This window comes from Hippopotamus amphibius, chromosome 13, assembly GCF_030028045.1.
Source record: "Hippopotamus amphibius kiboko isolate mHipAmp2 chromosome 13, mHipAmp2.hap2, whole genome shotgun sequence".
Lineage (NCBI taxonomy): Eukaryota > Metazoa > Chordata > Mammalia > Artiodactyla > Hippopotamidae > Hippopotamus > Hippopotamus amphibius.
Window position 1 is genome coordinate 20,972,598 of NC_080198.1, and position 25,068 is coordinate 20,997,665.

A 25,068-nucleotide genomic window follows, 5' to 3' on the forward strand; every position below is an offset into this window, starting at 1 on the left:
GGTATTTTTTGGGTCTTAGGAAGGAGAGAACATGAACATAGGAGGGTAATTTACGATGTTTAGGGAATTAAAAAATTAAAACACCTATTGAAAACTGGTTCTGCTAAGTTGCTGTTAAGGAAAGGTTCATGGTGACATGTCAGGGTAGCATATCAGATTGCTATTTGATTGATAATTCTGGGCTTAGATACTTAGTGACATGTATAAGGTGACAACAAAAATAATGTTTGTAAGAGTTTAAATAACAACTGAAATTTTGTTTAGGTTATGATTAAAAAAACATGCAGTATTTTGCTGCAGTCTATTTTAGTTAGAAGTAAAATAGAACAAAAGTTTCTAAGGGAAAATGTTAAAAAAAATACATATGTACTTTTTATATTTGAAATATACAAGTGGAAGCTTATCACCAATTCTACATGCACATAGATTTACTTATTTTTGTTCACTGAGATGGTTCTGCATATAAATTTAGTAGAAGAACGATTAAGAAATCTATCCAACTGGGCGTGAAATGTTGTTGAAATCACAGATATTGAAGAGACTTGCAGGGACTAAAACAAGTCCTTTTGTTTATTTTTATCTTCTAAACTCTCCATTTGGCTTTATTCTAACTTTAGCATGTATGTACACTGGTTGCATAACAGGTTCTTTGAAACTGAACACAGCAATTTCGCTTCTTCTGTCTTCTTTTTCTTTCTTTCTTACACTTTCTCCTGATCTGTGGGAGTGCTAGGAAAGGAGGGAAGTGTGTCTGGGGCTGGGAGAGAAGGTGCCACTAAATCATAATGTCAGTTCTCTACTTCATCAGCTACCACTATGGGAGAGGCTTTTTGCAATCTTTTCTATGTCTCTGCAATTATGTTGCCCTTTCAGAAGAAAAAGATGCCCAGTCTGATCAACTGAGGATGGGGAGCCACTTTATTTGATTTCCTGTCCCCTAGTGGTCCTGCTGAGTTTAAAACCTTTAAAAGTACTAGGCAGTGATGAAACCAGGAGCCAGAGAAACAGAAACTGGGGCGCCCAGTATAGCCCAATGCAATTTGCTATTGTAATAAACTATGTAGCTATAAACTGAGGCAGATAATGAATTGGCCTTAAAAATTCAATTTACCATACACACATGCAGATGGAGATTTTTTTCAGAAACATGAATGACCCCCAAAGATGTATTTTTCCTAGTCATGTTTTCACTGCAATACCCCTTGATGTGAAGCATGTCACCTTTTTCGGTCCATGAAGTTAGAATTAATAAGTGACAATGTATGAGTCATCTCAGGCTGCCATAACAAATTACCACAGACTGGGTGGTTTAAACAACAGAAATTTATTTTCTCACGGTTCTTGAAGTTAGAAGTCCAAGGTCAAAGTGCCAGTACATTCATTTTCTGGTGCGGTCTCTCTTGCTGGCTTGCAGATGGCCCCCTTCTCGCTGTGTCCTTATGTGGCCTGTTCTGTGTGCGTGTGTGCAGAGAGCAAGTATCTGCTATCTCTTCCTCTTCTTATAAGAACACTAATCTAGTTGGGTTAGGGCCCTGCCCTTAAGACCTCATTTAAGCTGGATTACCTCCCTAAAGGTCATATCTCCAAATACTGTCACATTGGGGGTTAGGGATTCAGCATGTAAATGGGGGGGGGGCACAGTTCAGTCTCTGACAGACGCTTTGAAGGCATACTCCTGAAATGTGGGAAGGTTAAGTCTACTAAAAAGTAAGTAGCCCAATAAAGAGCTTTAAAAAAAAAAAAAAGTAGCATCTCAGTATAACATGTGAAAGTACATGTTAGTTTTTTTTTACACATATAATAGTTAATTGAAAAATAACTCTGAATTTGGTAAATGTGAATATTTTGATCCCCAAGTGGAGCTGGTTATTTTTTTTTTTAAGAACTTTTATTGAGATACAGTTAACATACCATAAACTGCATATATTTAGAGTGTACAATTTGGTATTTTTTTCTTATTAGTAATGTATACATGGCAATCCCAATCTCCCAATTCATTCCCCCCCAGCCCTCCCTGCTTTCCCCACTTGGTGTCCATATGTTTGTTCTCTACATCTGTGTCTCTATTTCTGCCTCGCAAACTGGTTGATTTATGCCATTTTTCTATATTCCACATATATGTGTTAATATACAATATTTGTTTTTCTCGTATGACAGTCTCTAGGTCCACCCATGTCTCCACAAACGTCCCAGTTTCATTCCTTTTTATAGCTGAGTAATATTCCATTGCATATATGTACCACATCTTTTTTATCCATTCATCTGCTGATGGATATTTAGGTTGCTTCCATGTCCTTGCTATTGTAAATAGTGCTGCAATGAACATTGGAGTGCATGTATCTTTTTGAATTATGGTGTCCTCTGAGTATTTGCCCAGCAGTGGGATTACTGGGTCATATGGTAACTCTATTTTTAGTTTTGCAAGGAACCCCCATCCTGTTCTCCATAGTGGCTGTATCAATTTACATTCCCACCAACAGTGCAAGAGCGTTCCCTTTTCTCCACACCCTCTCCAGCATTTACTGTTTGTAGATTTTCTGATGATGCCCATTCTAACCGGTGTGAGGTGATACCTCATTGTAGTTTTGATTTGCATTTCTATAATAATTAGTGATGAGGAGTGGCTTTTCATGTGCCTCTTGGCCATCTGTATGTCTTCTTTGTAGAAATGCCTATTTAGGTCTTCTGCCCATTTTTTGATTGGGTTGTTTGTTTTTTTGATATTGAACTGGATAAAGTGTTTATATATTTTGGAGATTAATCCTTTGTCTGTTGATTTGTTTGCAGAAAGTACCTGTTACTAATTAAAGATTGCTTTTATTTATTTTTTTAAGCTCTTTATTGGAATATAATTGCTTTACACTGTTGTGCCAGTTTTTTTCTGTACACCAAAGTGAATCAGCTGTCTTTATACATATATCCCTATATGCCCTCCCTGCTTCTATAGCTTTTATATTATAATTAAACTGGGAACTATTTCTAGTTTATGTATATAAATAATGATAAATACTGTATATATATGATATGTAATACATATTCATCTAATGATGAGATCCTCTCTGAGCATTTATTCCATGGTGCTTATCTTCTCCGTATATGTGTCTTCTAGCCAGTGGTATTCTTGACAAAGAATGGCAAAGAGATAGTAGATTTGATTAAGAAAAGTGTGGAGGGAAAGTCTTTAGAATAGGTGTATTGTTCTGAGTAATGAAAGAAGAAAAATTTTGTTAAGATGGATTAGGAATGCTGAGTATGGGAAGTTTTTAGACGTTCTAAAAATCTAAGGTAAGAGACTGGGTTGTGTTTAGTTAGAACATACTATTGTTTTGACTTTCAATCAGTTATTGAAAAATTGTATTTGTAATACCAGGTAGAATAGAATAACAATATTTTTCTCACAAGGACAGTGTTCTAGGCAGATGGGTAGTTTTTCCTTCTTTTTTTTTTTTTAATAAATTTATTTATTTATTGGCTGCCTTGGGTCTTCTTTGCTGCGCACAGGCTTTCTCTAGTTGTGGTGAATGGTGGCTACTATTCGTTGTGGTGTGACGACTTCTCATTGTGGAGAACTTCTCTTGCTGGGGAGCATAGGCTCTAAGTGCGTGGGCTTCAGTAGTTGTGGTATGCTGGCTCAGTAGTTGTGGTATGCTGGTTCAGTAGTTGTGGCTCAGGCTCTAGAGCATAGGCTCTGTAGTTGTGGTGCACGGGCTCAGCTGCTCCGCAGCCCGTGGGATCTTCCCGGCCCAGGGCTCGAACCCGTGCCCCTGCATTGGCAGGTGGATTCTTAACCACTGTGCCACCAGGGACGTCCCAGATGGGCAGTTTTTGTTGAGGAAAGTTACATTTTTTCAGAGCAGGAGGAAGGTCTTGAGGGGTAAAGGAAAAGGTAACTGGGATAAAATTCTTAGACTGGAATAGAAATGGCTTTTCAGGGGGAAACTGTAACATAGTGTAATGTACCATCTTTTATTTTATCATTGCCTTTTGCTGCATGATCATAAATGTCTACAGAACCATTCAGGAGCTTCCCCAGTTTCCCCATGAGCTTCTCTTTAGCCCTTTGCCACTTCAGCCACTCTCTTTTGAGATGTCTTTCCAAGTGACGTTCTCCTCTTTAATTATTGAGCTAAATCTACCATATTCTCAGTGAATGGCTTTGAGTGGTATTCAGGTAGCTCTGTTGCAGAAATCAGCCCGTCGAGAAACCAAGCACCACACTTGGAGGGTTGGAGAACTCAGGTTTATTAAGCTGGCGGCCCCAGATAAGCTAACGCTCCAAAGTCTGGGCCCCGAACTCAGGGTGAGCTTTACTTTTACAGTGCACTTGTTTACAGAGCACAGAAGTTTCCAAACAGAAACTTACAAGAGCAAGTGCAGAACATTCCATTTTTCAGCAAAACATCTTAAAGTTACATTGGATTGCTAAGTCATCCTGTTTTTTTTGTTTTTCTCGGCGCAGCAAGCATATTTCACAAAAGCAGAACAAGCATGGAGTTATTTTTAGCTGAGTGCAAGTTTCTAATTTTCCTCTTCAGCTCTGCTGTGTCACTTTCAATGACTTTATGAAATTCCTCATCCTTTGTAGTATTTGCATCACAGGATTGTTTTGGACCATCGTCGAGAGGCTGGCTGACAGCCTTGACAGGAGAGTCCCTGGTGTTGACTGGGGACTAGTTTTATGTGTGACTAGGCATATTTTTTTATTCTGATGATGTTAATGAATCCTCACGAAGCAATTAACACAGCTTCCATATACACCATCCAAGCACAAGAGGGATACACAGAAGATTGGGAAGAGGAGGGTTAAAAAGGAACTGTCTGTGCGCCTATCAAATGCCTGCCTCTTCATTTAGATTCCACCCATTACCTCCTACCTACTCAGAAATCTCTCTCTCAGTTTTCCCTCTCTTATCAGATTTTTCCCCATAGCATACATGTTTGTTGCAAATTCTCACATGTTAAAAAATTTGCTAACACCGTACACCGTATCAGTTACATTCTCATTTCTCTTCTTCCCTTTACAACACAATTTTTAGCATAGTTATTGCCTCCGACTTCTCACGGTGTGCTTTCTCTGAAACCCATTCCAATCATGATTTGCTTCCACTGTTTTTCTGATACTTTTCTTGTGAAGGTCACCCCTGACTTTAATACTGCAACATCCAGTGGCCCTCATCTTACTTGAATTCACAGCAGCCCTTAACATGCTCACTCTCTTATCCTTGAAAGCTTTGTTCACTAGGCTTCCAGAACACCACACATTCATCCTTGGTTCTTTTTTTAGGCCACTGGCTACTCCTTCTCTTCTCCCAATCTCTTAACATTGAAATGAACCTTTTAAAAAATTCTCAAGCTACAGTTATTTCCTTGGGGATTTTTCCCAGCCTGATGGCTTTAAATACCATCCACGTATTCTAATGATGAACAAATGTCTATCTTAAAACCAGTCTTCTCTCTTAAACTCCAGACTCAAACGTCTAACCTAGCCACCTATTTAATGTTCCTCAGGTATCTAATCAGGACCTAAAACCTAACAAGGAAGCGCCTGGTTTGCCCTCATTTATTTAAGGGTCAACCCCTCCCTTCTCATTGTTCAAGGCAACAGCTTCAGAGTCTGCATCGACTCCTCTCTTCCTCTCACATCCTGCATTTAAACCATCAACACATCCTGTCACCTCTATCTTCTAAATATATCCAGAATCCCACCTTTTCTTATATCTTCACTGCTACCACCTGGGCCAAGCCATCATCACCTCTCCCTGGATTATGGTGACAGGAGCTGTGTCCCTGCTTTCATCCTTGTTCCCTGTTAGTCTGGGCTCATCACAGTAGATCCTTTACAAATATTTGTCATATCAGGTCATCCTCAGTTCAGACTTCCCAGGGGCGTCCCATCGTGTTGTGACTAAAAGCGCAGGCCCCCATGGTGACCCTTCATGCTCTGGGTGACCTGCCCATTCACCCTGCATTATTTTTCTGGCATCATCTCCTACTGATCTTCCCTTCTCTCACATAGCTCCGGGTAAGGGCCTCTTTCCCTCAGGTACCTGCAAGTAATAGGCTCTCACCTGCTTTAATTTCACACTGACATGTTAGTTTCTTAGGCCCTCCCTAGCTTAAATTCCAGTTTTGGTGCTTTGCGTTTCTTTCATCACAAAAAGACGAAAGATTCTTGAGGAAGAGAGTTTTTCATCCTGTTTTGTTCAGTGTTATGTTTCCGTGTGTCTGGTACAGAGCAAGTGCTCAACAAATATTTATTGAATAAAGATGTAAATAAAAAAACCCAAAGTCATTTATTCAACATCTATGGTGTAAGTAGCTCACAATTAAGCACTTTTCATTCGTTCAACACTTTAACTGAAACTTCATAACCATCATTATGATAAATAATATACTAGTTGTGTACCAGAAAAAAATGAGATTGAATCACTCAGTTGAATTCCCCAAGTCTGGAAGCTGGCATTCCAGCTCAACAATTCTGACTCCGAGTCCAGTGCTCCCTCCTGGTTACCATCAGAGAAGAAGTCCATTTCCACCTTAGGAGAATCATCAGATATTTCCATTTGGGATCTCTACTTGTTGAGGCCAGAAGCATCTCTCTTTTTTTGCTGCTGTGTCCTCAACCCCAGCAGAGGGCCTGGGGTATAGTAGGGGCTCAGGGGATATTTGTCTGCACAACTAAGTTATTATGTTTGTACAGCTGATGGTCCCATGGCTACCAGAGTCTTAACTTCCGTGACGTCTGTCTTTTTGACAAAAAGCCAAGTTGGAGCTGGGATAGAAGAAGAAAGTTGAGAATTATAAGGGAAGCACAACTAGGAATACTGGGCCTGTTTGCCAAAGGCAGGTGACTAGCCACGGCCTCATTCTCTGCTTTCATTTCATGAAGTCTTGTTTTCAGCCTTCTGTTTCCTCTGTTCTGCTTCCATGGAGGGGGAGGCTGAGAATGCCATAGAGAATACCCACCTCAAATCAGATAAATGTCTTCTAAGATCACTGGAGTGTGAGGCTTCCCTCTGAGGGTGTATTTTCTTGTGCTGGGCTGGAGGAGGAAGGGGAAAAAACATTTAAACAAAAAGAAAAAGATACAAAGGAAGTAATAGCACAAAGAAAGTCACTCTAATCTGATGCCTTCGCTCTCTACATCAGCTTTCAAGTAGTTTCAGTGGAAGAACTTCTATTGCAAATGTGGTTTTATATTTTATTCCTTTTACAGTGGGAAGGCCCTAACTGCACTTGGACAAATAGTTGTTTACTCTGCTGTTTGCAACTTGTCTTAAAAGCATATTTAATAAGAAAAAAAGATATGTATTTAAGCTGATAAAGTTAATCCATCCTCTGTAGCAATCCCAAAGCAATCAACTTTTGATGTAAGGATTATCATAACTCTTTTAATGGTATATATATTAATTATGTAGGTGAGTGAGGAACCAGGCATCTTAAATTTTACAATTCTGCCAATATTAAAGTCACCTTTTTTTTTTTAAAAGAACATATACAACCCAATTGCAAGTTCAGAAGTACGGAAAAGAATCAACGAAGTTTAAAGTTTCCCCATTTATAAAATATGTCACCAGACTGAGAATACTGCCTGGCACATAGCACACTGTATGAAATTGTTGGTTAAATAAATAGAAATAAATACACTTCCATCTACCTGTCTGGAGAAAACTAGAAGGGAAGTGGCCCAGAAATTGACAAGGATTAACAGCCAAAAAAGGATAGGTGTTCCCCCCATCCCGCTTCCGCCAGTTTTTCTGTCCCGTGAACCTGGCTCCACGTCTGGATAACTCATTGGTATATACTCCAATAAACACCTTGAAGCTCTAAAGTAAGAGAAATGAGAAATTTTAGCTATAGCTTCTCACTTATTGCATAGGTCTTATGTTTATATTTTTAGCTGTAGTTTTCAAGACAGATCCCCCAACCAAAATGCTCCCTGCTGTTTGAGGAAAATGCATCTTTGCTTTAAGTGAATTTAGCTGAAAGTGGCCACTCTCTGGTACTAAGCTTATGGAACAAGGCATCCTGCTTGTACATTTTTAGAGAACTAAGCCGCTAGTATCTTGTCTGTTTTCTACTTTCATTTTTTTTTCCATCTAAGAACACTATACTGCATAGCTGCATGATGTTTATGCTGATTAAATTTATGTGTCAACCTGACTGGAGGGGTGCCCAAACATTCTGGATGTTTTTGTGATGGTGTTTTGGATGAGATTAACATTTGAATCTGTAGATTGATTGAAGCAAACTGCCCTCCCTAATATGAGTGGGCCTCATCCAATCAGTTGAAGGCACGGATAAAGCAAAAAGCCTAACGTCCCCCTTGAATAAGAGAGAATTTTTCCAGCCTTTGAACTGGGACGTGTCTTTTCCTGTTTTGGGACTCAAACTGAAACATCAGCTTTTACTGCGTCATGAATCTGTCCACCTTTGGACATATCTTATTGGTTCCCTTTCTCTGGAGAACCTTGACTAATACAATGTTAATGCAAGAGCTGCTCAAGCATGTATAATCAGTGATTTCTGTGCATCACCCACATGGGATTCCTATCTTCTGCCATCATTTCTTCAGCAGTTTTAAGTAGCCGTTTCTGAGAACCCATCTCCTGCACCAGGAACAAAGACTACTAAGAAACAAAGCACATCGTTATTCAAAGATTACTGTCAAATGTCAACAGTACATACATTTCTAGAAAGACTGTCTAAATGGAGCTACACAAACACTGTCCTCAAGTAGAAAAGATGTTTGCGTGGGAAACTGAGCCATACCTTGTGACTTGCTGAGGTGAAGATACTATCTTGGCTGTATGTGGTGAAATATTAGCTACCGTAGCTACTATGTTTTCTGCTGTGAAAGCATAGACACTGCCTGGGTTTGAATCTCTCTTCTGTTTTCTAGGTGTGTTAACTTGGGCAAATTAATTTCTGGACATTTTATTAAGTGTCAAATAGGAATAAAAATAGTGCCTGTATTGTAGCATTTTAAAAGATTACATAGAATAATATTTATAGAAAGTTTAGAACAGTGCCTGCAACCTGCCATATTTTATCAAATCTAAGATGCTGTCAATTGTGAAATATGCTGCTATTTTGTGTATTTGAAAGAGAGAAAGCAATGCCAATTATAATGGTAAGATGCTATTTGTTGTGACACATCCTGACAAGTTAAAAGATGAAAAAAAATATGTATCTTAAAATCAATGAAATACCATAGCTGGTGCTATATAAATGAACAAAATTCTAGACCAGGCAAGCTGATTAGTCAGAGATAAGATTGAATAGAAAAAAAAATCTATTTGCATTTGTGGATAATTATCTAAATAGCAACAAAATTCTAAGCAAACTATAATATTAATGAATGTTCACATCACTTCTTGACTATTCTAGGAAGTTACTAAAGTATATTTCTTTTATTTTCTTAATGAGGTTTAGGGCTGCTTTCATTATAGACTCTCTAGGGCCATTTAAAATCTAATTAAGGCATGATGGCTGTTACAGACTAAGTGTTTGTGCCCCCTCACCCACCAAATTCATATGTTGAAGCCCTAACCCCCAAATGTGACCGTATTTGGTGACAGCATCTGTAAGGAGGTGATAAATGTTAAATGAGGTCATAGGGTGGGCCCTAGTTTAATAGGGCTGGCATGTGTAGGAAAAAAAAAGGAAGAGACACCAGAGCGTGCACACTGTCTTTCTCTCTCTCTCTCTCTGCCATGTGAGGCCACAGTAAGAAGGAGGCTGTCTAAAGCCAGGAAAAGAGCTCTCACCAGGAATTGTATTGGCCAGCACCTTGACCTTGGATTTCTAGCTTCCAGAACTCTGAGAAATAAATGTCTGTTGTTGAAGCCACCCAGTCTGTGGTAGTTTGTTGAGGGCAGTCACTGAGAGAGAACAGAGGATGAATTCATCCTGGTCACCCCCTCTTCCCCCGCATGGCTAGTCACTACCTGTCCAGGACTGTTTGACCTGAAAGTGCTTCTTTGCAATTGGAAACTAGAGAAAGGACCTCCCCATGAATTCTCCCCAATCCTCACTTTTCTGCTTACTTGGTGCTAAAGTCCCATGTTACTTTACCAACATTGTAATCACTCTTTATTTTTTACTTATTTACTTTTTTACAATTGTACACAACTACCTATGGGAAATCAACACTCTTCTTGTGAACATTTAATTAGGCTTATACTTTTAATTACTTCTTTAATATTTATGTTTCCTTCTGTAGTGGATTGAAAACTTTCTCTCCTGCTGGCGGTTCGACTCTCTGGGTACTGGTTCTGCTTTTATGTATTTTACAAATGAAACTTTGCCTTAGTATTTGTTCTCACCATTAATTGGATTTTGCTTCCACCATTTAAGATAGTATGACAGGGCAGGGCCAGAAAAAAGTCAGTGTGATATAGAGGTTATTTTGTAGAAGGCCTATCTTTATGGATTAAAAATCTGAAATATGGAATTTTAAAAATGAGTTTTGTTATTCGAAGCACATACACCAAACAACAGAAACCAGGCAAAGAATTAACCCATGGGAATCCCTGGGGAAACCTGTTTTAATGAGTAGATGAGAATTCTTGTAATTCACAGAATGTAATTTACATGTAAATGGTGTATCTGAAAATCATGAGGGTGCTCAAGGGTGCTTGAAAAGCTTGCCTTTCATTACTAATTTCTAAACATTGCCTCTACAATCTTGTTTACCTTGTTTTTTAATCAGAGAAAAATATTGCCATCCTGGTATACCCAGAGTTGGTGTATTAGTTATCTATTGCTGTGTAACAAATTAGCCCCGATCTTAGACACTTGAAACAGTCAGTATACAAGTTGGCCCCTGAACGACACAAGTTTGAACTGTGCAGGTCCACTGTACTGATTTTCTTCAATAAATATATACTATAGTACCATAATACATACTATAGTACCATACGACCTGTGGTTCATTGAATCCATTGATGGGTAACTACAGGTGAGAAGTGCTAACCATAAGTTATACTCAGACTTTTGACTGTGTTTGTGGGGTCAGAGCTTCTGACTCCTGCATTGTTCAAAGGTCAACTGTATTTTATTTTACACAGTCTTTGAGCAGCAGAAGTCTGGGAATGGATTAGCTGGGTGGTGCAGCTAAGGATTCCAGTTGAGCTGTTGGCTGGGATTGTAGTCTTTGAAGCCTTGACTAGGGCTGTAGGATCCAACTCCAAACTCACTCATGGCTGCACACATCATGGTTTCCTCCAGAGTGAATGATAAGGAAGCAAGAGACTGCACCACTGTCTTTTATAACCTAACTCTGGAAGCGACAAACCATCACTTCTGATGTATGCTACTGGTATTGGCACACAGACCAATGCTGGTGTGGCATAGGAGGGAATATACCTACAAACTCACTTACAGTGTTGTTGGCAAGAGACTTCAGTTCCTTGCCACATGGGTCCCTTTATAGGGCCACTTATCCCATGGTTTCTTTTGAGTGAATGATCCAAAGAGCACAGAAAGAGTGACCACCTAATTTTGGAAGTGACATATCATCATTTTTGCTGCATGCTCTTGGTCATAAAGACCAATTCTGGTACCATGTGGGAAGGACTGCACAAAGGTGTGGACAATAGGAGGAAGAGAGGATTAGGGACCATCTTAGATGGTGGCTGCCACAGCTGACATGACCTTGAACAGAATGACAGACTCATTGAGTAGAATCATTCCCTCAGGTCCAGCCACTCTCTTTTGGTTTTGCAATCTCCTGATAATCTTCCAATAAATTCTCTTTGGATTAAGTGAGTTTAGATCACTTTCCAGTGCTAAAAGACTCCTAACTGGTAAAATGGACTCCAATATAAATTAAACTACTTTCCATTTGTTATAGGACTGTGGAAGTCAGGTTTATCACTGTTGGTGATGGGAGATAGAAATACGGAATTGTAGACAGAGTAGTGAGAACCTGTGGCGCTAGGATGGAATTGGAGATACTAGTGTGGACTTACACTGTATATTACAAACACACACTTCCTGGGTCTATCTGCCCTTTCAGCCCCAAATCTTTCCCTGGTAGCAATGAATAAACCTTTGTGCCAAGGTCTTGGTTTCTAAATCTGATGCCCCATGAAAAACAAGCAGGGCTCCTTGGTGAAAAACGATGAGGGCAGGGAAAATACAAGGTAAGCCTGGTACATCTTTTGAGCCAAAAGGTAAGATCTCAAAGAATAATGGGGATATGTTAAAATGACACAGCTGCCAGCGTGAAGGGTCTCCTCCTGTCTTGATCTGAGATAACTCGAATATTAATATGGAATCAGTTTTGCAACCATCCTATTAACAATTGGTTCAGGTGGAAATCATCAGTGGATGCTAAAACTAGTGGGTAAAAGTTTGAAGAGTGGGGTGTTTACATAGTTTGAACAGATTTCACCTTAAAATGCTTGTTAATCACAAAGGACAAAATAGTACCTTTAGAAATGGAGAGACCTGGCAGCCACTCCCTTAAGCATGTGATTAAAAAAGTAATAACACCAAGAGCTGGATAAATGACATTATGTGCCTCCTGGTGTGATGCACTGAGAAGAACATAGTGTCCCTTCCAGGGTAATCTGCTAAAAGTGCATTACCTCGCTCTAATCAGGAGGAAACATTAGACAAATCCAAACTGAGGAACATTCTGTAAAATAACTGACATGTGTTCTTTAAAAATGTCAAGGTCAAGAAAGATAAAGGCTGAGGAATAGTTTTTGATTAAATAAGGCTGAAGAAACGTGAAAGTAAATATAATGTAGGCTCCTGCATTGGATCCTGAGCACGGGGCAAAGAGACTCTAAAGTGACATTTTTGGGACAATGGGAAACATTTGACTGTAGATTGTTAATTATATAATAGCATCGTATTAATGTTAAATGTCCTGAATTTGTTAATTATGTCAGAGAATGTCTTTATTCTTGCAAAATACACAGTATTTAGAGGTGAAGGAGTGTCATGTCTGCAACTGACTCTCAAATGGCTCAGAAAAATATATGAAGAGAGCGAATGATAAAGTAAATGGGTCACACATTAACAATTAGGGAATCTAGGTAAAAGGTCTTATATCAGTTTGCTATTGCTGCTGTGACAAAGTACCATAAGTTGAGTTGCTTGTTTCTGTTGGTGAGAAGTCTGGCACAGTTTGGTTGGCTTCTCTGGGTTGAAATCAAGGTATCAGCAGGACAGCATTCCTTTATGGGGACCCTGGGGAGGAATCTGCTTCCAAGCACATCCAGGTTTTTGGCAGAACTCAGTCCCTTGTGGTTGTAGGACTGAAGTCTCCATTTCCTTGACTCTTGGCCCCTTCATTTTCAAGCCAGCAATGGTGCTTTGAGTCCTCTTCATGTTTTAAATCTGATTTTGCCTTTGCTTCACCTCTCTGCTTTGAAGGGCTCGTGTAATCACATTAGCTCTACATGGATAATCCAGGATAATCTCCCAGTCTTAAACTTAACCAATTAATAATCTTAATTACATCTGCAAAATCTCCTTTGCTATGTAAATTATATAACATAGCTATAGGTGTGATACCAGGGGCTAAAAGTCCTCGAAACCAAATTTCTGTCTACCTCAGTTTCACAGGAGTCTTTTGCACTATTCTTGCCACCTTTATATATTGATAAGTTTAAAATTACATCAAAACAAAAGAAGGTAAAAAGATTCATAAACACAGTACATGGAACTGGGATATGTAGTCATGGCATTGTTCACGTTCTTGGTAGTTTCATTTCTTCCTAACAGCACTGGGTCTGTTTTGCTCCCCTGTTATCTACCAGGTCACCCCCAAATCAAACAAGGGACGTGTGAGGTGGTCGCAGTGCACAGGTGCTGTAACAAGAACCGCATAGAGGAGAGATCACAAACGGTCAAGTGTTCTTGCTTCCCAGGACAGGTTGCTGGCACAACTCGGGCTCAGCCTTCTTGTGTTGAAGGTAAGACCTTTCTGGTTAGTTTCCCTAATGTTGCAAAAGGACTTAACACTAAAGAACCCCCATACTTTAAAGTTTTTGCTACTGGAAGAAAACTAGGTTGCAACTAGGTCAGCTATGTGTCTTTTTTTTTTTTTTTTTTTTAAGATGTTTTGAGGTGGACCATTTTATTCAATTTGTTGCAATATTGCTTTTTTTTTTTTCTTTTTTTGGCCCTGAAGCATGTGGGATCTTAGTTCCCTGACCAGGAATCAAACCTGCACCCCCTGCATTGGAAGGCGAAGTCTTATCCACTGGAAAGTCAGACGTCAGTGTGATTTTAAAAATGAACATAAATATAACCCCACAAATTTCTTGATGAGTAGGGTATTAATGATGTCTCCCAAGAGGTACCAGTGAGGAGTTCTATTACTGGACAATCAGAAAGATATGCTTTGATTTCTTCTTGCCCAGCTGTCTCTGAAAATATCACCCATTGGAGTGGCTGCTTCCCTAAACATGCTCTTCTCCCTGCTCTCCAAGTCTACTCAAAAAATTAAGCCATCTGGTTTTCTCACATCATATTTAATGTTACAGACTAATATTCTCTTTATTTCTAGTTTACTATTTATGAAACATCTTTGGAGCAAGTTCCTTGAGAATACTTTGGGATCATGTATCATTCATTTGTTGTTTCCATATCCCCTAGCAGAATACTGTGCCAACAGTTTAGAAAAAAAAAGAATGAATGTTGATGGTTGTAGGGTGGAGGCCTGGGATTGATTCCTTTCCATGCCCAGACTCCTTCGAGCAGATACTTTGTTAGAAACAAGTATCCGGTCCCCAGGGGAACAGATACATGAGGTTAAGTCTTGTAGCAGATTCTCTACAGTGGCCGAAACCTCCCTGAAAATGAACACTTCCTGTCTAATCTGATGCATTTCTAAAGGTCAGTGATTAAAACACACACACATTCTTATCTCTAGAATCATGCAATCGGCAGGAATAGCTGACTTACATATCTCACATCCCCTGCCAAACACAGACACGAATTTATAGGCTGTATAGTGTACACGTATGGTAAACGTACCAATGGTGTGTATCAGCATGAGCTCAGCCACCTTTCAAGCTGGAAAGTGATCATGGAAAATTTCCCATGGACAACTCCTCACCAGAAACCCTGGGGGCAAATGTGTGGCCAGATTCATATTTTGTCAGATTTTATCCAGATATCATAGTGCATATTCCATCTATTACCTGACAGACCTAATATCTTCCCCAGTTGTACCCCGTAATCACAGATATATTTATACAGTAAAATACATGAATATTCATGCAGGATAGGATAAGGCAAGATGAAGAACCTCATGTTAATTCAAGTCAGGTATTGCTGCCATCCTAAAGAAATTCTTGCCATTTTCAGAGCTTTCTGGATTTGGGGATTAAAGATAAAGGATTGTAGACCTATAAAAAAAGATGAGGCTCTTTAACATTAAAAAAAAATTGCTAAGTTTGTCTCCCCAGCTGGGACAGTTTAGGATATATCTTTTCTCATTATTGAATCCAAATCACACTCATTCTGTCTCCTTGCTCTCTCTCAAATCAGTTCACTTTTCTCTATCCTGCTGTCATCTCTACAGTCTAAGGGTCTAATTACATTCTGCTGAGCTGACTACTCTTAGTGTTCCAGTATTCACCCTGTAGCCAGAATGATCCTTCTACAGAAACGGAACTCATCACGTCACTCCTGTATTTAAAACCACACTTCAGTGACTTTCCACTGTCTTTAAAAATGAAATTCAAATTCCTTACCATAGCTTGGCTGAGAAAGCCCTGCATAATCTGGTTCTCTTACTTTTTTCTTTCAACTACTGTACCCCAGCCAAACTGGAGTCTTTCCTGTTCACTTTTATCTCTGCACGTCATCGGTCTATATCCATTGCCTGAATTATTGCCTTCATCCCCCCGACACACATTTGTCCGCTTAATGCCTATTCTCTTTTCAGTTCTTCTATTTGTTTTTGTATCTCCCCCTACTTCCAGTTCATGACATGCATCTCATTTGGTTGTAAAAACTTGCTGAATGTGTGTCTTTCCATTAGTCTGCAAGTTGCTTGAGGGTGAGAACTGGGTCTCTTATTTACATCTCCCCACATTGGCTGGTGCACGGTGAGGTTTAGCACAGGAGAGAATTATTTCATCTTCCCTAATCAGAGATTCATTTGGGAAGATAATGTTTGCTTGCCTCTGTAGGTTTTATTTAAATTTTTATTAAAAATTGTAAAGATTTTTATTGTTTTTATTGAAGTATAGTTGACATGCAATATTAAGGTAGTTTTAGGTGTACAATACAGTGATGCGACATGGATAAGCATTGTATATTGATCAGCAGGATAAGTCTAGTAATTACCTGTCGCCGTACAAAGTTATTACAATATTACTGACTATGTTCCTTATGCTGTATATTATGTCCCCGTGGCTTATTTTATAACTGGAAGTTTGTATCTCTTATTTCTCTTCACCTATTTGTCCAACCTCCCACATTTCTCCCCTCTGGAGACCAGTTTTTTTTTCTGTATCTATGAGTCTGTTTCTGTTTGGTTTTGTTTGTTCTTTTTTGTAAACATATAAATGAAATAATATGTTATTTGTCTTTGTCTGACTTATTTCACTTAACATAATACCCTCTAGATACCTTCATTTTTGCAAATGATAGAATTTCTTTCCTTTTTTATGGCTAATATTCCAGTGTGTGTGTGTGTGTGTGTGTGTGTAATTATATGTATATATAATTATATATATATAATCAATCCTCTGTGTGTCTATCTATCTGTCTATATAAAATTAATCATATCTTCTTGATCCATTCATCTGTTGATGGGCAGTTAGATTGTTTCCATACATTGGCTGTTGTAAATAATGCTGCAGGGAACATAAAATTGTTCATATTTCTTTTCTAATTAGTGTTTTTGTATTCTTTGGATAAATAGCCAGAAGTGGGATAGCTGGATCATATGAGTTGTTTTAGTCTTACTATTTTGAGGAATCTCCATACTGTTTTCCATAGTGGCTGCACCAATTTAAATTCCCACCAACAGTGTATGAGGGTTCGCTTATCCCATATGTGATTGCTTTCTTAATTTTTCCTTCTGATAGTTTGTTGTTACTTTATAGAAATACAATAGATTTATATATATATATTGATTTTTGTATCCTGCAACTTTATTAAATCCATTTATCAGTTTAAATAGCTTTTTGGTGGAGTCTTTAAGGTTTTTTGATATATACTATCATATCACCTGCAAACAGTGACAGTTTTACTTTTTTTTTCTAATTTGGATAATTTTATTTCTTTTTCTTATCTGATTGTTGTGGCTAGGTCTTTGAATACCGTGTTGAGTAAAAGCGGTGATAGTAGGGATCCTTGTCTTGTTCCTGATTTTAGAGGGAAAGTTTTGAGCTTTTCACCATTGAGTGTGATGTTAGCTGTGGGTTTATTGTATATGGCCTTTACTATGTTGAGCTACATTCCCTCTGTACTCACTTTGTTGAGAGTTTTTAATCATAACTGGATGTTGAATTTTCTGAAGTGCTTTTTCTTTCTCTATTGAGATGATCATATGATTTTCTCCTTTATTTTGTAAACGTGGTGTATCACATTGATTTGCATATATTGAACCATTCTTGAATTCCTGGAATAAATCCCACTTGATCATGGCATATGGTCCTTTTAATGTATTGTTGAATTAGGTTGGCTAATATTTTGTTGAGATTTTTTGCATTTATGTTCATCAGGGATGTTGGCCAGTAATTTTCTTTTCTTCCTCTTTTTCTTTTTCTTTTTTTCTTTTCCCTCCCTTTCTTTTCTTTTTTCTTTTCTTTCCTTTCCTTTCCTTTTCTTTTTTCTTTTCTTTCTTTCCCATCTTTGTCTGTAGTTTTAGTATAAGGATAATGAGTTTGAATCCATTCCTTCCTCTTTAAATTTTTGGAATAATTTGAAAAGGATAGGTATTAACTCTTCTTCAAATGATTTATAGAATTCACTCATTAAGCCCTCTGGTCCTGGACTTGGTTTATGTTTTTTGTGGTTTTTTTTTTTTTTTTTTTTTTTTTTTGAGTATAGTTGCTTTACAATGCTTTGTCAGTTTCTGCTGTGAGTCAGCCATACGTATACATATATCCCCTCATTTTTGGATTTCCTCCCCATTTAGGTCACCACAGAGCACCAAGTAGAGTTCCCTATGCTATGCAGTAGGTTCTCATTAGTTACCTATTTTATACATAGTAGTGTATATATGTCAATCCCAGTCTCCAAGTTCATCCCAACCCCCCCAACACCACTTTCCCCCTTGCTATCTTGTTGTGAGTTTTTGGATTACTGATTCAATTTCAATGCCAGTAATCAATTTGTTCAGATTTTCTATTTCTTCGTGATTGTCTTGGAAGAATGTATGTTTCTAGTTTATCAATTTCTTTGAGGTTGTTCAGTTTGTTGGTATATAATTGTTTGTACTAATCGCTTATGATTCTTTGTATTTCTGTGGTGTTGGTTATAACTTCTCTTTCATTTCTGATTTTGTTTATTTGGGTCCTTTCTGTTTTTGCCTGATGAGTCTGGCTAAAGGTTAATCAATTTTGTTTATCTTTTCAAAGAACCAGCTCTTAGTTTCATTGATCTTGTCTCTTTTAGTCTCTATTTCATTTATTTCTGCTGTAATATTTATTTCCTTCCTTCTGCTGATTTTGGGCTTTGTTCCTATTCTATTTCCTTCAAATGATAAGTTAAGTTGTCTATTTGAGATTTTTCTTGTTTCTTGAGGTAGGCCTGTATCACTATAAATTTCCCTTTCAGAACTACATTCGCTGCATCCTATAGATTTTGGAAACTTGTATTTTATTTTTATTTGTTTTGAGATATTTTCCCATTTCCTCTTTAATTTCTTCATTGACTCATTGGTTTTTTGTAACATGTTGTTTAGACTCCACGTGTTTGTGTTTTATCCAGGTTTCTTCTTGTAATTTTATTTCTTGTTTCATACCACTGTGGTTGGTAAAGATGCTTGATTTCAATTATCTTAAATTTATTGACTTGATTTGTGGCCTAATGTGACCTATCCTGGAGAATGTTCCATGTGCACTTGATGTATTGCTTTTTCTGCTTTAAAGTCTTTTTTAAAAATTTTATATTGGAGTATCATTGATAAACAGTGTTGTGTTAGTTTCAGGTGTACAGCAAAGTGATTCAGTTATATTCATACAAAGCATCCATTCTTTTTCAAATTCTTTTCCCATTTAGGTTATTACAGAATACTGAGCAGAGTTCTCTGCTGCTATATAGTAGGTCCTTGTTGGTTATCTATTTTAAATATAGCAGTGTCTAATTTTCAGTTTTGTCTCAATTAAAAGGTCCTGAATTTATACGTGTGTCTGTATACACACATACATATACATACATACATATATATATATATAATATGTAATTGTATAATTATTACACACACACGTATATAAAAACATTAAAAAAATGACCTCATGGTTTGGGGCATATGCTTGTAATAAATACATCTACAGATAAAAAATATATATACTCGTGTGTACATACCAATCCCAAACTCCCAATCTATCCCTCCCCACCACCTTTCCCCCTTGGTAACCATAAGTTTGTTCTCTGAGTCTGTTTCTGTTTTGTAAATAAGTTCATCTGTATCACTTTTTTTTTTTTTAACATTCCACGTATAAGCGATATTATATAATATTTGTCTTTTTCTAACTTTCTTCACTTACTATGATTATCTCCAGGTCCATCCATGTTGCTGCAAATGGCATCATTTCATTCTTTTCTATGGCTAATTTCCATTGCATATATGTATGGCATCTTCTGTATTCATCTGTTGATGGACAACTAGGTTATAGCAATTTACCTTCCCACCAACAGTGTAGGAGGCTTCCCTCTTTTCCATACCCTCTCCAGCATTTATTGTTTGCAGATTTGATGATGGCCATTCTGACTGGTGTGAGGGGATACCTCATTGTAATTTTGATTTGCATTTCTCTAATAATTAGCAATGTTGAGCATATTTTCATGTGCCTCTTGGCAATCTGTATGTCTTCTTTGGAGAAATATCTATTTAGGGCTTCTGCCCATTTTTTAATTGGATTATTTTTTTGATATTGAGTTGCATGAAGTGTTTGTAAATTTTGCATAGTTTGCAAATGTCTTCTCCCATTTCGTGGGTTCTTTTTTCATTTTCTTTATGGCTTCCTTTGCTGTGCAAAAGCTTTTGAGTTTAATTAGGTCCCATTTGTTTATTTTTGTTTTTATTTCTATTACTCTGGGAGATGGATCGAAAAATATATTGCTGCAATTTATGTCAAAGAGTGTTCTGCCTGTGTTTTCCCCTGAGAGTTTTATAGTATCTGGTCTTATATTTAGGTCTTAAATCCCTTTTCAGTTTACTTTTCTTCCTGGTTTTTTTTTTTCTTTTTTTGGCAGAATATACGAGAGTAAGTCAAAAATTATCTACACTCTGGCTGTAGAATTTATAGAAGTTTTAATATAACCAGAGTGTGGATCATTTTTGACTCACCCTCGTATTTATTAAGGCCACCTGATCTAATGTGTCTGATCTAAGGCCAATGTTTCATTACTGATTTTCTGTCTGGGTGATTTGTCCATTGATGTAAGTGGGGTGTTAAAGTCCCCCATTATTATAAGTTCTACCTTTATATCTGTTAATATTTATGTTTAGGTGCTCCTATTTTGGGTGCATAGATATTTACAAGCATTATACATTGTCAGATTGATCTCTTTATCTTTAGGTAATGTCCTGATGTGTCTCTGTTTACAGTTTGTGTTTTAGAGTCTGTTCTAAGTATTGATACATCTGCTGTTGATTCCCTTTAGCATATTTTTCATGTAAGTTACTATAGTCTTTTTTTAACTGGAGTATAGTTTATTTACAATGCTGTGTCAGTTTCAGGTGTATAGCAAAGTGAATCAGCTATACATACATCTACTCTTCTTTAGATTCTTTTCCCATATAGGCCATTACAGAGTATTCAGTAGAAGTTACTGTATTCTTTCATTTTGATTTTTAAAAATATTTTCTGTCTCTTTTTTTGAAGTTCTCACTGAGTTTATTCATTCATCTCCTGTGTTCAGTGAGCATCTTTATGACTATTACTCTAAACTCTTTAGCTGGTAAACGCTCATCTCCATTTCTTGTAGTTCTTCCTCTGCGATTTTTTTTTCTTGTTTATTTCCATGTGGAAGGTATTTCTTTGTCTCTTCATTTTGGCTAACTATGTATGTGAGGTATGTCAGCTATGTCTCCCGGTCTTGAAAGAGTGGCCTTATGTACAAGGTGCCCTGTGGGGCTTAGTGGCACAGACACCCTTGGTCACCAGAGCCAGGTGCTCCAGAGGTATCACCGGGGTGGGCTGTACGCACCTTTCTTTTCTGGTTGAGTCTTGAATGCTACAGACACAATGGTGGGCAGGGCTGACCCCCAGGCTGGCTGGTTGCATGGGTTGGCCAGGGCTGTTGTATAGCACCCTGATATGCAGAACTGGTCTCTGGCACAACTGGCTGTGAGGCCTGATCATGACTCTTGTGGGTGTGTTGGTGTGTGGGGCTCCCCCGAATGGGAGCTGCTTTGGGGGGACACCAGTGCTGGCCAAGCTGCTGGGTGAGGTCGGGGCAAGAACCATTTTGGAGGGGCACTGGTAATGGCTGAGGTGGCCCACCAGGTAGGGCACGAGCTCCTTTGGAGGGACTGACCACAGCGGGGTAGGGTCTTAGGGGAACGCTGGGGTGGGGCACACAGTGTTAGCTACGTAGGTGGAGAGTTACAGAAGTGGTGCGCATCGGTGCTGGGCCAGCTAGGGAAAAGGAGAGGTTAACAAGAAAAAGCTTCCTGCCAGCACTTCTGTCCCTGGAGAGTTCCACCAGATCCCTGCCCCTCTGGCACATGTCCTAACTTTAGTCAATGAATTTCCTTCTTGTATAACACAGGAACTTTTCAAGCTGTTGCTTCTGTACTGGGACTTGGAGCGAGTGAGTTTGTGTGTGAAGCCTTCAAGAGTGGAGTGTCTTTTCTCCATTCCTCTGGCTCTCCTAGACATGAGCCCCATTCGTTTTCAAGGCCAGATGTTTTAGGGGCTCACCTTCCGGGTGCCGGACCTCTGGGGCTGGGGCACCTAACGTGGGACTAGGACCCATTGCTCCTCAGCAGGGAGCTTCATGGTTGTGATATCTCTACTGCTTGTGGGTCCCTGCATCAGGGGTGTGGGTTCTGACTGGACCACATCTCTGCCCTTCCTCCCCATTTGGATGTGGCCTGTTCTTTATAACCTGAGTTGTAGAAAATATGTACTCCTAGGGAGGAGGTGACCTCAGGATCTTCTTACTCTACAATTTCAATCCGGAACCAACATTATCTCTGTAGATGTTAAACTTCTACAAGAACTCATGAATCATAACATAGACTGTATTTATACGCTGTCTAGTTTAGAATATTTGGATATAAAAATCTGATACATCTAAATAATGTTTTACAATACTCAAAGCACTTTCGTTGGTGCCTGGGAAGCACAGATAGGGTAGTAATTTCTATCTACTAGAGTAGCACCTCTTAGTAAAGGAAATATTAATACCTTACCATAAACTGGCTTGTTTTACATTTTATGTATGAGAAAAATCTCTTTTGGCCTTTACCCTATGGTTAATTACATTTATCTATATTTATCTGTTTGGTCAATATATTTTCCATATACTTGTGTATTTAAGATAGGTCTGTAGAAAATGTGGTAGATTCCAGTATGAATGTATGTTATACACAAATAGTTATCACACTGAATTTTTTTAGCTCTTTATTGGACTATAATTGCTTTACACTGTTGAGCCAGTTTCTGCTGTACAACAAAGTAAATCAACTCTATTTATACATATATCCTCACATCCCCTCCCTCTCACCCTCCCTACCCACCCCTCTAAGGCATTGGGTTGATCTCCCTGTGTTATGCAGCAGCCTCCCACTAGCTAGCTATGTTACAGTTGGTAGTGTATATATATCAAAGCTACTCTCTCACTTCGTCCCAGCTTCACACCCCCGACCCCGTGTCCTCAAGTCCGTTCTCTACATCTGCATCTTTACATATTTATTCTTACCCTGCTACTGGGTTCATCGGAACCATTTTTTTTAGATTCACACTGGATATTTCTTCATCCAATGTGCATTATTCCTATCAGTATTAAGTCGTGGAGATCTTCGTGTGCTAGTACCTACTGACCTGAGTTTTTCATTGCTCCACAGCATCCATTACGTGGACAGGTTATAATTTATTTAGCTGTTCTTCTACTGAAAGACCTTTTTGGTTATGTCTGTAGGACAGGAAACACGCTTACAGGCTACGTGATTTCCCTAGAGCAGAGGATCAGTAAGTGACAGACACCATCTGTTTGGTGTCGGAGCAGAGTCTGTACGGTAGAACTTTCTGTGATGATGCAAATGTTCTTTCTGTTTATCTCCATATCTGCAGGGCATGATGTAAATGCGTCCAGTACGGTTGGTAGCCACTAAGCACATGTGGCTCTTGAGCATTTGAGATGTGACTAGTGTAACTTTAAATGGGAACTTGTACTAGAAGCTTCTACACTGGGTAGTGCAGGATAAGCTTTATGTAAGTATGTAACTTTAGTGCAACATTCGGTGGCCAGAGCATATCAAAACCCTGAAAGATGGGATTGTCATTGTGTCTTCATAGTTGTGTCCTGCACTAGCATTGCCTGGCAAATAGTCGGTGTTCAGTCAGTGTTTATTGGTTCAAAGTCACCGAGGAGGTGGAGGAAGTTGTAGTTTAGGCTCTAGTTAGGATGTATGTCTGTTTTCATATCTCCCTGATCTTCTGTTCCTTATCTGAATTGTTTTGATTAGGGCTTTTTAGCTTTACCTGCTTAATCTTTATCCCATAATAATTATGCAGTATCATGCTGCTAATTGGCATGTGGGAAGACCTGGTCTCTGCTGATATGTTCCTTTTATCTTGTCAATGAGCACAGAGAGGATCTAAAATAACTTGAATTTACATTTAGATTAAAACAAAGGGGAGAAGACATGGGGGGGCACTTATTAATGCTGGTATAGAAGCTGGACTATCTTTATGTGTTTTTGTTAATCCAGATAATTATCTAGTGTTTTTTTGTTGCTTTTTCATAAAATCATAGCTTTTACTAGTTAAAAAAGGAGAAAAATTAGCTGTTTTTTTTCTCCCATCAAGCTTTTTTGTTATAATTAACTTATAAAATCCCCCTGAATTATTGAAATGTGTCTGTAATACACATTTGGGATTTGGGAGAAGGGATGGGGAATTACTTGATTAAAGCTATGATTACTTGGATCCTAAAACAGAAACTACTTAGCTGTTAAGCGTTCTTGCTTTTGAATCTTCTACCGGCATAGACAGGGCTGTTTTGTGGTAGGCACCGTTATTCTACACATTTATCAAAATATAACTCTGTAGAGAGAATGCTGAATCGTTTTATGATAAAATGAGATAAACATGTAGTACAATGAAGCTTAATTTCTTTTGTCAAAGTGAATGCTTTCTAAACATCAGGTTTGAAAAGCTTAATCTTTTCTGAGATGTCAGATTTTGCTTAGTTAAGGACAAGATTTACTGCATGTACTGCAGACATCTTTCCTGGCTTTATGGATTGTTTGGTGAGATGCAGGGTCTTTCTTTAAGAGGAGAGTTCACAAGGTTTGTTACTAGTTATGTTCTCTGTGCCACCTGAAAGACAAAGCAATGTTCTCAGTTTTTTTCAGTGTCCGTCAGGTAAATAACAATGAAGTGTCGTTTACAAGAGTACTGTGGAAGTTGGAAGGACATGCCCTTTGCACACGTTTGTTCATTTATCAAGTTTTAATTTTGTGCCTGGCATGTCCTAGATGCTGGAGAGTAGGATAATAATTAGACTCAGGTCCTGCTTTCAAGGAGCCCAGAGTTTACTAGGAAAGATACATAATTAAACTCTAGTAAATGAAGGGCTTATGGAGAAAGCAGATGAAGGGTCAAGGGTGGTACCCATGAGAAGCCATGCGTCTGACTTTACCAGGTAGGAGGGAGCTGGGCAGAGCAGGAGTGTAGAGCACATGGG

General features: G+C 38.4%; 1 protein-coding gene and 1 long non-coding RNA gene across 2 annotated transcripts in view; one reads left to right on the forward strand and one right to left on the reverse strand.

Moving 5' to 3' along the window:
* Nucleotides 1-25,068, forward strand: part of TAFA4 (TAFA chemokine like family member 4) — a 129,391-nt gene that overhangs the window by 98,586 nt on the left and 5,737 nt on the right. The window contains exon 3 of the mRNA XM_057704583.1: nt 13,779-13,934. Within this exon, the coding sequence (XP_057560566.1) occupies nt 13,779-13,934 (156 nt within the window). The remainder of the gene's footprint in view (nt 1-13,778; nt 13,935-25,068) is intronic.
* On the reverse strand, nt 6,449-8,613 carry LOC130834338 (uncharacterized). The gene is made up of 4 exons (XR_009048670.1): nt 8,542-8,613; nt 7,658-7,826; nt 6,967-7,042; nt 6,449-6,772 (listed from the first exon to the last, which is right to left on the reverse strand). It is a non-coding gene; the product is annotated as an uncharacterized LOC130834338 (long non-coding RNA).